The sequence below is a fragment of the Pipistrellus hanaki genome, assembly GCF_964339955.1.
Source record: "Pipistrellus hanaki genome assembly, chromosome: 2".
NCBI classification, from domain to species: Eukaryota; Metazoa; Chordata; class Mammalia; order Chiroptera; family Vespertilionidae; genus Pipistrellus; species Pipistrellus hanaki.
Genome location: NC_140504.1, coordinates 173,929,533 through 173,947,629, shown reverse-complemented (window position 1 = coordinate 173,947,629; position 18,097 = coordinate 173,929,533). Strand labels below are relative to the sequence as shown.

Below are 18,097 nucleotides of genomic sequence, written 5' to 3'. Positions count from 1 at the left end.
TTTAGCCTGAAACACAGAAATACCTGCCCCCACCATTCATCCATCTGAATATGCAGACACCTCCTGTCGTTTCCTAGAAGAAGGACAGTGCTCAGGTGACTTCTGTTGAGAGGGGAAGCACCACTTGACTGGGAACCAGAGCCAGCTCTGGATCCAGGCAGATCCTGAACAACGGTGAAAGCGCCCTGTGGCTGATTCCAAGTACAGAAGGTGACTGTCATTTTCTGAATAACTTGCCCATCAGTCCTGAATCAGCATTCCATCGGCAAGGCTGTCTGTCCAGAACACCGGACAAGGCTCTTTGTGAACAGGGGAGAACTTTTAAGAGCGAAGGTGCCTCGCTCTCACTGCCACCGCCTGCGACGCGGGGCAGACCGGCCGCTCGCCTACCTTCATACTGGACTTCCAGGTGCATGGTGCGCAGCACGTTCAGCACGCAGTCCACGATGCTGGGGTGTGTGGCTCCGATGATCGACTGGCAAGACAGAAAGGACAGGGTGGTTACCCTTTACATCTTGTCCATCCGGGAGGAATGAAAGGCAGCCTTCCAAATAGCTAGGCAGCCTGGCTGAATGGGGAGAGTGAGGGCAGTGGGCAGTCACTGGGCCTTGGCCCCTCAGAGGAGGGCAGGGCTGGGCAGCCAAGAATTGACTGGGAATCTGCCGAGGTTGCCGCTGAAGCCTCCAGCTCAGGAGGCGTTCAGTTGAGGCTAGCTGGCCACCTGCTAGAGATGCAGGAGCAAGCTGGCTTCCTTGGCTGGGGGGAGGGCGGGCACACACCAGGGAGAGTGATCCGAAATCTTCTTTTCCCCTAGGGACCTCACTCAATTAGGGAACCCCTATTTTCTACGACTTCAACCTTTACTGGTGCATTGGTTCCTGCCCGTTAGCATTGAACATCCTCAAGCTCACCCAGATCGACACTCCTGTCCTTCCCCTCTGTCTTCTCTTGCTGTTGCTCTTTTCTCTTTATTCCCAAGCTTCCCAAAGAAAGCCTCTTCTTCATCCTCTGACAGGCCACTGCAATTTAATTTTTCCTGCCATAGGACAGTGCCCTAGTTCACCAACGCTTTTCCTGCTGGGACCCTCTTTTGGTTCTCCCCGTACTCAATCTCTCTGTTGTATTCAACCCATCAGATCGGATCTTCCTTATTGAATGAAGCTTTTTCTCCTTGATTATCACAGTCCTGTTTTCCTTTCATGGCTTTCACCATTCTTTTTTTTTTTTTTTTTTTTAAATTTGAGAGAGAGAGAGAGAGAGAGAGAGAGAGAGAGAGAGAGAGAAACATCAATTTGTTGTTCCACTTATTTATATATTCATTGGTCGATTCTTGTGTGTGGCCTAACGGGATTGAACTAATAACCTTGGCATATCATATGATGTTGTTCTAAACAACTAAGCTACCCAGCCAGGGTTGTTCTTTTTTCAAAGAGGCAAAGAAGATGTCAAAAGAATAAGGATTCTGCAGTTCAAGAGAGTTGTATTTAAATGCCCACTTATAGTTTGGCTCAGTGGATAGAATGTCAGCCTGCAGACTGAAGAGTCCCGGGTTTGATTCCGATCAAGGGCACATGCCTGGGTTGTGGGCTCCATTCCCAGTGGGGGGCATGCAGGAGGCAACTAACCAATGATTCTCTCTCATCATTGATGTTTCTATCTCTCCCTCTCCCTTCTTTTCTGAAATCAATAAAAATATATAAAAAAAGAAATACTTTAAAAAGTAAATACCTATCACTTAGTGTGTGGCCTTGAATAATTAAGAAGCACCCTCCTAGCCGAAACCAGTTTGGCTCAGTGGTAGAGCGTCGTTCTGCAGACTGAGGGGTCCCGGGTTTGATTCCGGTCAAGGGGATGTATGTTGGTTGCAGGCACATCCCTGGTGGGGGGTGTGCAGGAGGCAGCTGGTCGATGTTTCTCTCTCATTGACGTTTCTGGCTCTCTATCTCTCTCCCTTCCTCTCTGTAAAAAATCAATAAAATATATTAAAAAAAAAAAAAAGAAAAAGAAAAAGAAAAAAAAAAGAAGCACCCTCCTAAGGCTCAGTTCCATCCTCTTTAAAATGGGGATAATAGCCCAGCCAGTGTGGCTCAGTGGTTGAGCACTGACCCATGAACCAAGAGGTCACTGGTTTGATTGCAGGCTTGATATCCAGTAGGGGGCATGCAGGAGGCAGCTGATCAATGTTTCTCCCTCTTCAGTGTTCCTATCTCTCTATGTCTTTCCCTTCCTCTCTCTCTCAAATCAATAAAAACATATTTTGAAATGGGGAGAATAATACCTGCCTCCATCAGCTATTATGGAGACAAAAAGAGGTAGTCTAAAGAGGTAGTCTATGTGGGCCCCTAACACAGTGCCTGGCATGTAGGAGGCACTTAATAATGAGAGAGAGAGCGTGAGTGCGAGAGCAAGAGAGAGCGAGAGAGAAACATCAATGTGAGAGAGAAACATCGATCAGCTGCCTTCCCATACACGCACCTGTGCCCTGACTGGGAATGGGATCCACAACCTTTCCGTGTACTGGATGACGTTCCAACCAACTGAGCCACACCAGCCAGGCCTCTCATCTTACTTTTTACATTTTACCTTGTGATCTTAATTACTTTCATGGTTTGTTATCACTTCTCTGCTCATGAAATTCAAACTGCTGTCCTTACCTACAGTATCTCTCTGCAGCTTCAGCCTTTTACTTTCTGCTGTCCAATGGGCATCTCTACTAGATTCTGAACAGTGATTCCTCAGTTGAGCTAGGAATCAGAATTACTTGGGGAGTTTACCAAGAAAAAGCATTCCTAAAGGCCGCTTGAGAGCTTCCAGATTATATGGGAGGGAGGCTCAGGATTAGGTATCTTTTAAACAAGTGACTTCTCTATATCTTCTGTAACCAGCTTGGCCTGCTCCTCAGATGGAGCACCAAAGCTCATCACATTTATTGAGTCAAAACCTAACTCTTTTCAAATGAAACAAGTTTCCCCACTCTCTAGGTGGCACACAACTCACCCTGCTGTCTAAGTCCAAAGCTGGGTGTCTTCTTTGACTCCTTTCCTCTTACTGCCCCAAGTCCCATGCATTCTGCCTCCAAAATGTCTGTCCAACCTGCTCACCTGTATTCCCACCGCCACAGTTCAGGCCTTACCATCTCTTTGATCCCCTGCCCCAGCCCATCCAAAAGCTGTTTTGAGAGCTTTTGACAGTTCATCCCAAAACCATTCTTTGAATCTCTAATTCCCTTTAAAAAAAAAAAAAAAAAAAAAAAAAAAAAAAAAAAATATATATATATATATATATATATATATATATATATATATATATATATATATTATTGATTTTTTAACAGAGAAGAAGGGAGAGGGAGAGAGAGTTAGAAACATTGATGAGAGAGAAACATCCATCAGCTGCCTCCTGCACACCCCCTACTGGGGATGTGCCCACAACCAAGGTACATGCCCTTGACTGGAATTGAACCTGGGACCCTTGAGTCCACAGGCCGACACTCTATTCACTCAGCCAAACCGGTTAGGGCTCTAATTCCCTCCTAATGAGGCATGGTGTCTTCCTGTGGTCACCATGCCCCAAATCTGACTCTGCTCACATTCCAGGGTACTGTCTGAGAGGAAGGCAGAGCCCAAGAAATAGAGGAGTTTTCCCAAGCACCGGAGATCTGGTCTCTCCACTTCCACACTATCTACAAATGCACCGGGATTCCTTCCCTATCAAACCGACTCCTTTAATCTTCTCTGCAGTCCTTTCATGATCCTTGTTGCTTGTCGCAAACACTTTTAAGTCTGCCAACATCTTTCTGATCCTTAAGTAAACAGGACAAATCACTCTGACGGGAGACGTGAACTCTCTGCCCGGCCTTGGCCTTCTAGAAGCAACTCTGATTGAACAGCACACGTGCAGGGGGAGGCTGAGCTCCGTTTCTTGTGCCTGCGTGGAGGGCGGCTGTAAGGTAATTGTAAGGTCACTGCGTGTAATCAGAACCGCAGGAGTGTGCAGCCTGGGCTCACCTGGGCAGTCCTGAGCGTCTGCAGGGCCAGCTGCTGCGCTTTCGGAGACACAGAGGGCAGTAGAGCTATTAGACCTTTGTACACTTGATTCTGGTACTTGGGATTACCGTGCACCAAAGCATTCAGCAGAACCTGCACTTGCTCCTGGGTCTCTTCTGACTTAGACGTTGCCAAAAATTCCGCTATGGATCGTACACCTGAGCAAAAAGGAGAGGAAATGCTAAATTGGATTTGTGAAAGCAATCCTCACTCAAGATTACATAACATTGGTTGAAAGAAGGTGAAGGGATTAAGCAAAAAAAAAAAAAAAAAAAAAAAAAAGTCTAACACATAGACATAGACAACAGTGTGGTGCTGGCCAGAGGGAAAGGGGGTGGAGGGTAGCTGGAGGTGGGCGATGGTGGGGACAATGGGGAGGGAGAGAGACTTGGCTTGGGGTGATGGGCACACCATGCAGTGGGCAGATGGTGTTTTATTGACTTGTACACTTGAAACATATACCCCGACAAATTCTATTTTAAAGAAAGATTACACAACATGAGGTAATAGGATTAAGATGTATTTAACCAAGCCCGTTCAATCAGAGCAAAGTTGAGGTTTAGCCTCATGTTGCATCATTGTCTTGTTCACCTCTGGCTATGTGGCTGGAGGATTTTGGTTCAGTATAAGCATCTCAGCTTCTCAAAGTGTTTTAAAATTTAAAATGGCTGCCGAAACCGGAAAATTTAAAATGGCTCAGTGGATAGAGTGTTGGTCTGCGGACTGAAGGGTCCCGAGTTCGATTCTGGTCAAGGGCATGTACATTGGTTTCGGGCACATCCCCAGGAGGGGGTGTGCAAGAGGCAGCTGGTTGATATTTCTCTCTCATCGACGTTTCTGGCTCTCTATCCCTCTCCCTTCCTCTCTGTGGAAAATCAATAAAATATATTTTAAAAAAATGGCTCTGCAAATGCACAAATAAAACATGCATTTTGATGGCTATGTGATAACTAACATATGCTTAGTGCTCAGAGTTTATAAAATATTTTCACAAATACTATGTCCTTTAAGCCTAGAAATGATAGTGAGAGGGAGGTGTTAGTCCCATTTTAAGGGTAAATATCCTGAGGCTCAGAGAGGCCATGGGACACACAGAGAACTATGACTAAAGTGCAATGAGGGCCCTAGCTGGTTTGGCTCAGTGGATAGAGCTAGGCTTGTGGGCCAAAGGGTTTGATTCCTTGGTTGCAGGTTCCTTCCTGGCCCAGGCCCTGGTCAGGGCTCTGTAGGAGGCGACCAATCGATGTGCACATCGATGTTTTTCTCTGTCTTTCCCTCTCTCTTACACTCTCCCTAAAACAGTCAATGGAAAAATATCCTTGGGTGAGGTTTAACAACAACAATAACAACAAAATAGTGCAACAAAGGAAGTGCTTTGACAAAGGGATGCTTACGGGATGGCATCTCTTTAACTCGCCTTAGTCAGAGCATTTGATCGATCATACTGAAAATCCCGGATTATATACTTTTTTTCACCACACTGTAAGCTCTTTGGCAGGGACTGTATTTTATTCATCTTCGTATTCCCAGCACCTTAGCATGTACCTAGCACTCACATTCAATGATTTTATTTCAATTTTATTTCTAGAGTTATTCATAAGTTGGTTTCACAAAGGATTTTAGGCAATAGCTCGATAAATCTTTGTTGAATGGATGCATGTAAAGGGATATATTTAAAATGGAAAAAGTGTTTCCAAAACCACAGTAGAAAGATTTGAGCAGGTGATGAATCAGGAAAATCATAAATCTGGGCCTGGGGTGGCGATATGGGCGGGAGCTAACGGGGTCTACTGGACCACGTGCTTGCAGAGCAGCCAGTTCCGCGGCACGCTTTCCCGCCGCAGTGCCAGGTCTGCCACTGCTTCTTCCCCCAGACCCCGAGGCAGACACGGGAGTTCCCCCTTGTCACACGCAGTACCCACCATAGCTTTCACAAATGAGCTCCTTGTACTTCCTGCCACAGTTTGCGATAACCTGAAGTAGCTTGATGGATTCCTTCTTGTCAGTCTCTTTGATATTCTCCAGCCCCAGAATTTCCAAGAGTGTTAGGACGCCTCCAACCTCAAGAAATTCTATAAGGTACCGGTTACTGTCCAGAGGGATAGAAGAGTATAAATAAGACACTTGTCGAGTTCCTTGGCACTAACCTTTCTAAGGTGCTTCCTTCACACACTTTGCCCTCCTATTCAGGAAATGCTCATGGGTAAAGTGACACAATAGTTGGGATATTCTTCCTTTTGCACTTAGCAAGTTCAATACAATGAATATTTCTTGTGTTTGGTTTTCTAGCACCTGTTCTTTTTCTTTTCTTTTTTCTTTTTTTAAATATTTTATTGATTTTGTACAGAGAGGAAGGGAGAGAGATACAGAGTTAGAAACATCGATAGAGAGTCATCGATCAGCTGCCTCTTGCACACCCCCTATTGGTGTACGTGCCCTTGACCGAAATCGAACCCGGGACCCTTCAGTCCCCAAGCCGACGCTCTATCCATTGAGCCAAACCGGTTTCGGCTGTTCTTTTTCTTGTAGTAGCAGCTCACCTGTTCCTTGGGGAATCATCCCTCTACCCCTCAGAAGCCATGTGGTTGTGGTAGGGTAAGCAGGTGACAGGGTATGTCATCTTTCCGACTGTAGTCACTGGTTTGGGGCCGGGTGTGTACCCTGAGCTGGTCCATTGAGGTTCAAAACCCGAGACTTTCTTGGGAACCCGTGGGAAAGATGTGCTTTCTTCTTGGTGTGTGGTTGAGTTACAAAGATGCATGCCTAGAGCTTCTAAGGATCACAGCACAATGAGGCTTACAAATTCAGAGGCAAACAGGGCTGAGAAACGGAGAAAAAGAGAGGAAAAGACCAAGTACCAATGACATATGTTGAACCCCTGAATCTAGTTAGGACTGAAATATGGATTTCTACCCTCTGGCTTTTCAAGTAAGTGAGCTAATAAATGGCTCTTTGTCCTGGTCCAGTATGAGTTGATTTTCTGTATTTCACAACCAAAGGGATGCTGACTAGTAAAGGGTCAATGGAGAACATGGGATGGAAGAGCAGCTAGAACAGGAGCACAGCTGACACTACCCCGGGGCCATCCTGGGGGATAAGAGGTACCACAGATAACTAGAAGCCCTGGTCCCATGTGGTGCGGATGCCAAGGACACCATGAGCACGATATGCAGCAGAGAACCCAGAATCTCTCCCGAACTTACCTGTTTACAGATGCTAAGAAGATGCCAATGGACTTTAAAACCTTCTCTAAGCTTGAGCTGGTCATATAGCTGAATGACAAGTTAAAGAGTGGATTTCAGGGTGTTTTTCCACACAGAAACCAGATCTTGTGTCTGGTCACGGGCACCATCAATGACCTAGGATGACCCAGAATGACCTTTTATCTGAGAAGGGCCACTAGGTGGGAGAAGGGGTGACACATGTGGGGTAGGGAGCGGGGTGCTGGTAGGCATGTTCATGGTTCTCCAGGAAGATCTGCTGGGAGAGTTCGGTCACCTTGGCTCTGACAGGCTCTCTGGAGAGCAAGGAGGCTCTGATGAATAAAGGCTGTCTGGAGAAAGCCTCTCTCTGCCCTGACCATGGCACCCTTGGGTCTCAGCACAGTTCATTACTTTGCGCCTCATTTTTAGACTTCTCTAAAAACAATCAGCTTCATCATTAATTCCCAGTTTTGTACTTACTCAAAGCTTTACACTGGAGGTCACTATGTTTATGAAGAATTGCATGTCTTCCTAATAAGAACAACAGGAAATAGCAGAAAAATTAAACTCTGATTTAAAACAACCTCAGTATTTAATGTTATTTTTAATGTGAGCCCTTGCAAAAAGCTTCATTGTAATAAAGCACCCGGAGCACGCATCAGCTTGGATATAAGGTATGAAATCAAACCGCAGCAGAAAAGGAACCAGTCAACAATTACTAGGCTCATCACACATCACAGGCTCTTAGAACACTTAAGAAATTAGCTGGAATTATTGCAGCTCATGGAGGATAACTGAGAGCTTCCAAGACTGATAAAGGCTAATGTAACGGGTTGGAGGTAATGGGGCTTTGTTTGGGGGGGGGGGGGTGCGTGAGGCAAATGATCTGTGCCGCACCCTGGTTCCCAGGGTGCCCATAGACGTAGAGACAGATTGGCTCATTAGGAAAGGCTCTTTACTGCAGACACAGTGTTTGCTCCTGCCTGTTGCCACTGTAGCTGGGGGCCTGACTATCAGTTCCCACGGTAGTCTCTCCATTCCTACCTTGTCCGCCCCCTGCTCCCCCGAACCCAGCCCCCATTCCTGCCCCAGTGCATTTCCCCTCTTCTTCAGGTACCAGCTAGGCTGACCAACTTCCATCATCTCCTGTTTCCCCTGCCCCAGGCAAGTCCTATGCTCATGGCCACTCATCACATGTCACAGGCTTTTAGAACACTTAAGAAATTAGCTGAAATCTAGGCATTCTTGGTCCATTATTTCAGCAATGAGTTCCAGAAGCCTGCCACAATATCAGCAGTAGCTAACAAATGCAAAACATTTGTTGTGTGCCAGGCACTGTGCTAATGACTTTGTTTGCATTGTCTCATTTGAATGCTCAGCACACCTTATAGTGGGTGCTATTAGTATATCTTTCTTCTTTCTTTCTTTCTTTCTTTCTTTCTTTCTTTCTTTCCTTCCTTCTTTCTTTCTTTCTTTCCTTTCTTCCTTTTAAAAAATATATTTTATTGATTTTTTACAGAGAGGAAGGGAGAGGGAGAGATAGAAACATCAATGATGAGAATCATTGATCAGCTGCCTCCTGCACGCCCCACAATGGGGATTGAGCCCTCAACCCAGGCATGTGCCCTGACCCGAAATTGAACTGTGACCTCCTGGTTCATAGGTCGACGCTCAACCACTGAGCCACACTAGCCAGGTGGTATTTCCATTCACTTCATGAGCAAACAATCTCAGACAGGTTTATGACCTGCTCAAGGTCCCAATGTTAAATGATGGAACCAGGATATGAACTGAGGCAGTCTCACTCAGAGTCTGAGTTCTTATAGTCAGGTCTCCCTGCCTGAAGGCAGGTGGAAGGAGTGGGGCTAGATTACTCCTTGTATAGTGTTAGAGGGGGAGCTGAGGGGGAGCACTGTCCACTGGGTGGGAGACACTGAAGTTGAGGGGATGGCATGTGGGCTTTGGGCCAGACAGACCTGTCAAACCTTATCTCTGCCACTTACCAGTAAATTATTCAATCTTTTAAAGGTTCATCTTTCTGCCAAAACTGGTTTGGCTCAGTGGATAGAGCGTTGACCTGCGGACTGAAAGGTCCCAGGTTTGATTCCGGTTAAGGGCATGTGCCTTGGTTGTGGCCACATCCCCAGTAAGGGGGTGTGCAGGAGGCAGCTGATCTTTGTTTCTAATTCTCTATCCCTCTCTCTTCCTCTCTATAAAAAAATCAATAAAATATAAAAAAATAAAGGTTCATTTTTCTTATCTATAAAATGGGATAATACCAATCACTTAGTAGGCTTGGTGTTAGGTTCAAATTCAATATTTGTACAGCACATAACTTAGTGCCTAGAAAAAGACTCAATAAATTGCAACTAATAGTTTTGTCATTATAATATACAAATCCTTAGTTTCATTCATATATTCTAGAAGTTCAATTAACTAGGGTTTTGAGCCCTAGCTGGTTTGGCTCAGTGGACAGAGAATTGGCCTGCTGACTGAAGGGTCCCGGGTTCAATTCTAGCAAGGGCACATGCCCAGGTTGTGGGCTCAATCCCCAGTAGGGGGCATGCAGGTGGCAGCTAATCAAAGATTCTCTCTCATCATTGATGTTTCTCTCTCTCTCTCCCTCTTCCTTCCATTCTGAAATCAATGAAAATATATTAAAAAAAAAAATCTGGTGATGAGGCAAAGGTGGAAACTATAGCAGAGAAAGAATACAGTTGCTAAGGAGATAGGAGGGGATTCAAGTGCAATACTAATAGAGGATTAGTTCTAGAGGGAAGGAATACCGACTTTAACTCTGATGGGCACGAAAGAGGTTGGGAGTGAGATGAGGAATATATTTATAGGTTGGAAAGACAAGAAAGTGAGAGAGTTCTTGATTTCTGGATGCTATCTGACCACCAGATGTCCTGTTCCAAAATCTTAGCATGGAGAAAAGAGCTCCCTCAATAATCGCCTCTCCTTTTTTCTTTTGAAGATGGCCCATTTTCTGTTTCTGTTTTCTTTCTCTCTCTCCTGTTCAGCAAAGGATACGTGAGCCTCAGCCAGGTGGTCAAGCGAACCAGGAACAGGCTGGCTCCCTGCGAAAACTCTTGCTCCAGCTCAGGGGCCGTCTTGCCTTGGTTGTTTTCAATGAAGTTGTCAAGGATGTGACTCCTTGCGGCTTTCCCGGCATTGTCCCAATCCTGTAGAAAACTCAGGAGCCGGCTAATTGCTGCCTGCTCCTTTATGGAAGTCATGATCCATCAGTCCTGGAGTTGGCTACGGAGGGAAGGAAAACAGACAGGTTACCGAAGTGCTCAGAACCAGGGGAGTCCTGCAGGCTACTCCAGGGGCTTCGCTCTTCAGGCAACCAACCGGAAACCAGTGAGCCTCTGTCACCCACACGGATACAGTGACATTACAAATACAGCTCTACCACTGGTCGCCTGCTGCTCCAGCAGGGGAGCTCCAGCTGTGTTATAATGGAATGGCAAATATCAAGGTAAATGCCGGCCTCAAATTGAAGGGCTAAAATTGTAGCTCTTTGGCATCTTTGCTGATGCCGGCGACTAAAAGGACCACAGGCTCCAGCTGAGATGAAGGCGCTTGATAAAAACCTGGACCTGTCTGATCGTCACTTCACAGAGGGTCAGCGATTTAGGGACTTTAGAGACCTGTCCTCCTCTTAAGTGTTCCATAACCTTGTACCTTGGGCTTTTATACTAATTCTCTTCAAAACAACTTTTAAAAAAAATCCTCACCTGAGGATATGTTTTTAGTTTATTTTTTAAATCCCCACCTGAGGATATGCTTAGAGGGAGGAGAAAAACACTGATTGATTTGTCTTCTGAAGGTGCCCCAACCAGCGATCAAACCCGAAACCTTCTGGTGTATGGGACGATGATTTTAGAGAGAGAGAGAGAGAAAGGCAGAGTGAGAGAAACATTGATGTGAGAAACATCTATCGGTTGCCTCCCTGTTTATGCCCCAACTGGGGATCGAACCTGCAACTTTTCCAACCAACTAACTGAGCCACCCAGCCAGTTTTAAAAACGACTTTAAAAAAAGTTAGTGGGAAGAAAAAGTTCCCATTCCATAGTTGGATTAATGGGCTGTGGTTTGTAGGAGCCTGTGTCCTTGGGAGAGTGTTTTCAGTGGGGGGGAGGGAAGGCTTAAAATAAACCCGTTTTCCAAAAATAGTTGTGATTGAAAGTGTTATTATCCATAACAAATGTTAGTGCTGATGGGAGAGAGGCATGTGCGATTCTTTTGTCTAACAGACAAGTGAAAGTCATATTTCACATTATCATGGGGTTTTCTGTGATTTACAGAATATTTGTGAAACATTACTTGCAGTGGCCATGATTGATATGGAGGGAACAGCTTGTGTGTAGGGGAGATGTGTATTTCACGAAGACAGTTCAACATGAAATTTACAGTCCCATAAAGTGCTGCTACATCTTTGCCAGAGATCTAGTTAAAAGGACTTTACAGTCTGAAACACCCTAAAATTGATTCTAAATTAACGTTTCCTCACATGTATTTGAGATATTGATGGGGCCCAGCTATCAGGATTTTATTAGGAAGCAATAATCTGAAGCATGTGGAGACGGACAACATACAACCATCCTCCTCCCATCCCCAGAGGACACGGGATATGTGCTCCCAGGAAGGGCGTCATGTAGCCTCCGGGACAGAGACAACCCCGAGATCCTGTCAGCCTGAACAGCCAGAGGAATAACTGTGGACCAACCTAAACACAAAAACGACCAAAACCCTTCACGGGATCATGCCTCACTCACTGTGAATAATATTACAGCCCTATGTCTGAGAATAACTCTCAGAGCCCATGCCCATCTTCAACAGCCAAATCGGCCTCAAGAAAATGGGGGTGAGTGGCTGATCTGGACCTCATGGAGGAGCGGTTGAAACATCACCATTAGCTTCGTTGGCAGAAAAGCACCTGGTGTCCCTGCCCTGCTGTGGATGGTCCCATTCTAGGGTCAAAACTCAAAGTGCTATTGCAGATGCCCTCAGCAATTCTAGGACACCAGGGTCAGGGAATTTTCAGCTGGATCTTATGGCCACTCAAGGTTCCTCTGAATCTCCATCTTCCCCGTCTTCTTTTTCAAGACGGAAAACAAACAAATGGCAGCATGGAAGATCACAGTGATACAGCTCTAAGTCAGTGACTATGCAGTGAAGGCCCTCACATGGCACAATGCAAGATGCCGTGGGAGATGCAGAGATGAAGATGGCACAGCCAGGGCCCTGGAGGAACTCCAGATCTTGTGGCAGAGTGAAGAACACCAGATTTGACATCAGGCCGGGTTCAAGGCCCAGCTCCCCACTTGCTATAATAAAACATTGATAGCACCTGCCTTATTCCTTGCTATCCTCCAGGCTCCAGAGGCAGGCAGCCACTTTCAATTCTGTTGGCTATTTCTTCTGTTTACTTCTATAACCCCAAATAATGAGTTTATACTACTTGGTGTGGGCCTAGTTGTGTCCCCCTCATCCCCTAACATTCAGTACCTCGGAATGTGACTGTGTGTGGAGATAGGGGTCTTTAAAGAGGTAATTAAGTTAAAATGAGGCCATTAGGGTGGATCCTAATCCAATATAACTTGTGTCCTTATAAAATACTAGAGGCCCAGTACACGAAATTCATGCATGGGTAGGGTCCCCAGCAGCTGCCAGCCCCTGGTCAGGGCCCTCCTTAGTTCTGCGCCTCCCCTTGGTGGTCAGTGCACATCATAGCGATTGAACCCCGATAGGTTGAACTCCCAAGGGTTTTGCATATTATGCTTTTAAATATATAGATTAGGGCACAGATACACCGAGGGAAGATCATGGGAAGACAACAGAAGTCAGCCATCCGGCCGAGACCGGTTTGGCTCAATGGATAGAGCGTCGGCTTGGGGACTGAAGGGTCCTGGGTTCGATTCCGGTCAAGGGCATGTACCTTGGTTGCGGGCATATCCCCAGTAGGGGGTGTGCAAGAGCCAGCTGATCAATGACTCTCATCGATGTTTCTAACTCTCTATCTCTCTCCCTTCCTATCTGTACAAAATCAATAAAAATATATTAAAAAAAAAAAGAAGTCAGCCATCCACAAGCCAAGGAGAGAGGCCACAGAAGGAAACCGCCCTGTAACACTTGATCTCGAACACCTTGCTCAGAGCCTCCAGAACAGAGATAATAAGTTTCTGCTGTTTAATTCAGTCTGTAGTGGTGCTTTGCTATGGGTAGGGTCTAGCAAACATGCACATTGCTGTTATTTGATTTGTCAATTTTAGAGAATATGCATATACTGGCAGTTGAGGAAATAGCTCTTGTACCTCTCTAACCCCTATTTTTATTCCCTTTTCCTCACAATACTATAGTTTCCCACAATTTATAGTTAAATCAATAGTTAATGTTTACATTATTGGCCAAATCAACACTGTGCATTCAAGCTGTAACCTATTAGATTTTCTGTCTCTTATAAATTGGTTTCACCTGGAGTTAATTTCTTTTTCCAATTGCTTAATTTTCAATGCACCTGGAGCTATTTCTTCCAAATGTTCCAAACATGTAGCAATGATTTTCCCAAATGTTCCGTCCTAACTGATCAGTTCCATCTTTTCCCTGGAGATTTCTGCCCACTGTCTTTTGCTCATTTGGACCCATTGCTTACTAAGCCTGGTGCACCAATGCCCTGGGGCTTCCTTTTGCCAGTCTTCTCTGTTGATTGCCCCATTTTCTGGATTCATCTCATCTTCCTTCTTGGCTTACACTCTCTTTTTGTTGAAGCACGTTCTCTAGTAGCTTCCTAAGAAATGAAAAATATTTTTTTTCTGGGTGTCCTTGGAAGTCTGAAAATATTTTTGGCCTCATGTTAGATTGGTTGGGTGTATAATTCCACGTTAGAAATAAGCTTCCCCGGGCCCAGCTGGCATGGCTCAGTGTTTGAGCGTTGACCTATGAACCAGGAGGTCACAGTTTAATTCTAGGTCAGGGCACATGCTGGGGTTTCAGGCTGGATCCTGAGTCGAGGTTGAGGCGTGCAGGAGGCAGCTGATCAATGATTCTCTCTCATCAATGATTTTTCTCTCTCTCTCCCCCTCTCCCTTCCTCTCTGAAATCTCTCTCTATATATAGAAAAACACCTCCACTGACTCACAATTTTTATTATATCCTATATAATAAAAACCTAATATACTAAGTGTTTGACTGTTCGAGCAATTGCTATGATGTGCACTGACCACAAGAGGTAGACACTCCGACCAGTAGATCAGCTTGCTGCTGGGGTCCAGTGGATAGGGACTGGGTGAGACAAGACGGACATGCCCTGGAGCCCTCCTGTGATCCCTCCCTGGCACAGATCTGTGCACTGGGCTTCTAATATATATTAGAAGCCCAGTGCAGGGAAGCTTAGCTTCCCTTTGATTTAACCTCCCCAGTGTTGCTGTTGAGAAGTCTGACTTCATTTTGATTCTTGTGCTTACGGTATGTCTCTGGCTTGTTTTTTTTATTTTTATTTTTTGTTAAAAGTCTTTTTTAAAAAAAAATATTTTATTGTTTTTTTACAGAGAGGAAGAGAAAGGGATAGAGAGTTAGAAACATCAATGAGAGGGAAACATCGATCAGCTGCCTCCTGCACAGCCTCCTACTGGGGATGTGCCTGCAACCAATGTACATGCCCTTGACCGGAATTGAACCCGGGACCTCTCAGTCCGCAGGACGACGCTCTATCCACTGAACCAAACCGGTTTCGGATGGCTTGTTTTTTTTTGTTTTTTTTAAAATATATTTTTTATTGATTTTTTACAGAGAGGAAGGGAGAGAGATAAAGAGCTAGAAACGTCAGTGAGAGAGAAACATCGACCAGCTGCCTCTTGCACACCCCCTACCGGGGATGTGCCTGAAACCAATGTACATGCCCTTGACCGGAATCGAACCCGGGACCTTTCAATCCGCAGACCGACGCTCTACCACTGAGCCAAACCGGTTTCGGATGGCTTGTTTTTTTTTGTTTTTTTTTTTAAATTATGGCATTTAAAAAATATTTTTATTGATTTCAGAGAGAGGAAGGGAGAGGGAGATTGAAACATCAATGATGAGAGAGGATCACTGATCGGCTGCCTCCTATACGCTTCCCATTGGGGATTAAGCCTACAACCCCTGCATGTGCCCTTGACTGGAATCAAACTGGGACCCTTCAGTCCACAGGCCAACACTCTATCCATCGAGCCAAACAGGCTTGGGCTCTTTTTTCACTCTTGATATTTTTTAAAAACCTCTTCTGAAATTGTATGATGATAGGCCTTGGTGCAGGTCTTTTCATTTATTATGCGAGGCCCTCAGTGGGCTCTTTTAATCAGGTGCTGTGACCTTCAATTTTTAGAAATTTCTTTCTGAGGCAAGAGTAGTCTTCACTGAGGAACTAAAAATTGTCAGTCAGGGGAGGTGTTTTTCTTCTTCTGGGGTCCTCAGGGCCTCCAGAGACTTTTCTATTTTCCCAGGGAGGAAAAGTGGCGTTGATAGGTGCCGGGCTACTGGCATCCTGGGGTGGGGGTGGGTGGGGAGGGCTGTGGGGCAGCCACAGTGCAGTGTATAGCCCTCACTCTATTACTGTTTTCCATCCTATATCCTTGACCTTAAAATTATGCCTGAGGGCCCAGCCAGTGTGGCTCAGTTGGTTGAGCATCCCATGGACCAAGAGGTCTCTGGTTTGATTCCCAGTTAGGGCACATGCCCAGGTTGCAGGCTCAATTTCCAGTAAAGGTACATGCAAGAAATGGCCAATTGATGTTTCTCTCTCTCTCTCCCTTTCCCTATCTCTCTCAAAATCAATTAAGAAAAAAACAAATTAGCCTGACTGGCGTGGCTCAGTGGTTGAGTCTTGACCTATGAACCAAGAGGTCAGGGCATATTCCCAGGTTGCAGGCTTGATCCCCAGTGTGGCATGTGCAGGGCAGCAGACCAATGAGTGATTCTCTCTCATCATTGATGTTTCTCTCTCTCTCCCTCTCCCTTCCTCTCTGAAATATATATGTATATATTTTTTTAAAAGGTTTGCTTATTTGTTAAAGGTCTCACAGCTAAAAAAAGGGGTGGAAATGAAAACTGAACTCACATTTGTGAATAATTACAATCCAGGTTCTCCCCATTTAATCAAAAGCACTAATTCTTCTCACTCCTGTGTTCCAAAATGTCACCAATAATCTCTTCTTGTCAAATTCGGTGATAGATTGTGGACGGCTCTCTTCTCAGAAATCCTTCCCTGTCCCCTCTCTCTTGGATCCTCTTCAGATGCCTTTGCAAGTCCTTGCCCTGTTCTCCATCTTCTTCTCATGCTCTGTAATTTCCTGGGTTATGTCCTTCACTCCCATCACTTCAAGTTACATCTGCAGGCTTTATGACTCCCAAATCCATCTCTCACTCAGCCTGGGCCTCCCTCCTGACGAGGTCCAGATCCCTGCATCTAAATGACTAGTGGACGTCTCCATTAGTATGTTTTACACACTCTTCCATCAAAGCCTCACACCTGCTCCTCCTCCTGAGCTGGTCCTCTATCAGTGACTGGGTTACCACTCTCCCGGTCACACAAGAGCTTTGATGTATATCCCTCTCCCTTGCCCTCCTTATCTGAACCGTTGCCAGCTCCTGCCAATTACACCTCCTAAATCTGCCCCAGATTGGTCTATTTATCTTCATCTCCACGGCCACTATTTTCATTACCCCCCATCCCTCGCATGGATTATTGCAGCAGCCTGCTAGCTGATCTCAGGCTTACCCCATCCTAATCTCCACGGTGATGTGAGAGTTTTAATCGCAAATCTGACAGATTTCCCTGTTTGAAACTCTTCCGTTGTCCCCCATATTACCCTCAAGATAAAGTTTCAAACATCTCAGCTCAAAGAACTTGCATCTAAATTCTGTCACAACTGAAATCTGCCCTCTCCTGCCCTCCCCTCTCCCCTGCCCCTGGCTCCGTGTCACTGCTTCCAGTGAGAATTAGGAGACAGATGCTAGCTTTCCCACGTCATAAAACCATTCTTTAAATCCCCACACCGTTTCCAAATAATTTCCCCCCCTTTAAGGTCAGGCCTCCTATCCTTCCCCCTCTGCCTTGCCTTACTGCTGACTTATTGGCCAATTCCTGTGTTCATAGATGACTTCCACCCATAAGTCTTCTTGTTTACCCAAGACCCGATAGGCAATTTCAGCATCAACATGTTCCAGCTTCACACTTCGGGTGGCTAGTGTCCTCCCTGGCACATAACGGGTGCACAAAAACTGTTATTCAAACTGACATCCAACACTATGCTTATAACGAGCATTTTGATTTTCTCACTCCACATAGTAATTGATTAAACAGATGTCCTGGGTGCCAGCAGACTCACAGGATGAAGTCTGCGCTCCATGTGGCATACACGGCCCTCCCAAACTTGGCCCCAGACTAACCTCATCCTGCCACTTCCACATGACAACAGACCTCCGCTTCTCAACTCTCCGGGCCCGCCCAGGGCCCTCTGCATCTCAGCTGCTGCTCTGCCATCAGGAACGGCCCGCCTCCTCTTTGCCCTTTGGCTAACTCTCCAAGACAACTAGGGGCTTTGGGTTCTGTGGTTCCCCTGTGCCATCTCTTCCCCTGTAAAACTTAACCATCCCTCCTACTAGAGTGTACTCAAGGGCAGGGGCTGGTCTTCCCTATCTTTATGTGTTCAGGGTCTGGCATAACGCCTGACACAAAATAGATGTTTAATACATGTTCGCTGGGTGAGAGAAGACTTCAGCCGGCGCCTGTTTAGATGGTTGTATCTGAATGTCCATGATATGTGGGTCCATAAAATGACCAGCTTCCCAAAGCTGTCATGT

The 18,097-nt window shown here is 45.7% G+C and overlaps 1 protein-coding gene across 1 annotated transcript in view; it reads right to left on the bottom strand.

The window, feature by feature from the left end:
* Positions 1–18,097, bottom strand: part of ARMH1 (armadillo like helical domain containing 1) — a 37,422-nt gene that overhangs the window by 15,136 nt on the left and 4,189 nt on the right. Inside the window, exons 2-6 of the mRNA XM_084874639.1 lie at positions 10,283–10,510; positions 7,250–7,318; positions 5,969–6,135; positions 4,008–4,204; positions 391–475 (exon numbers count right to left, since the gene is read on the bottom strand). Of these exons, the coding sequence (XP_084730765.1) occupies positions 391–475; positions 4,008–4,204; positions 5,969–6,135; positions 7,250–7,318; positions 10,283–10,488 (724 nt within the window). The 5' untranslated portion in view covers positions 10,489–10,510. The remainder of the gene's footprint in view (positions 1–390; positions 476–4,007; positions 4,205–5,968; positions 6,136–7,249; positions 7,319–10,282; positions 10,511–18,097) is intronic.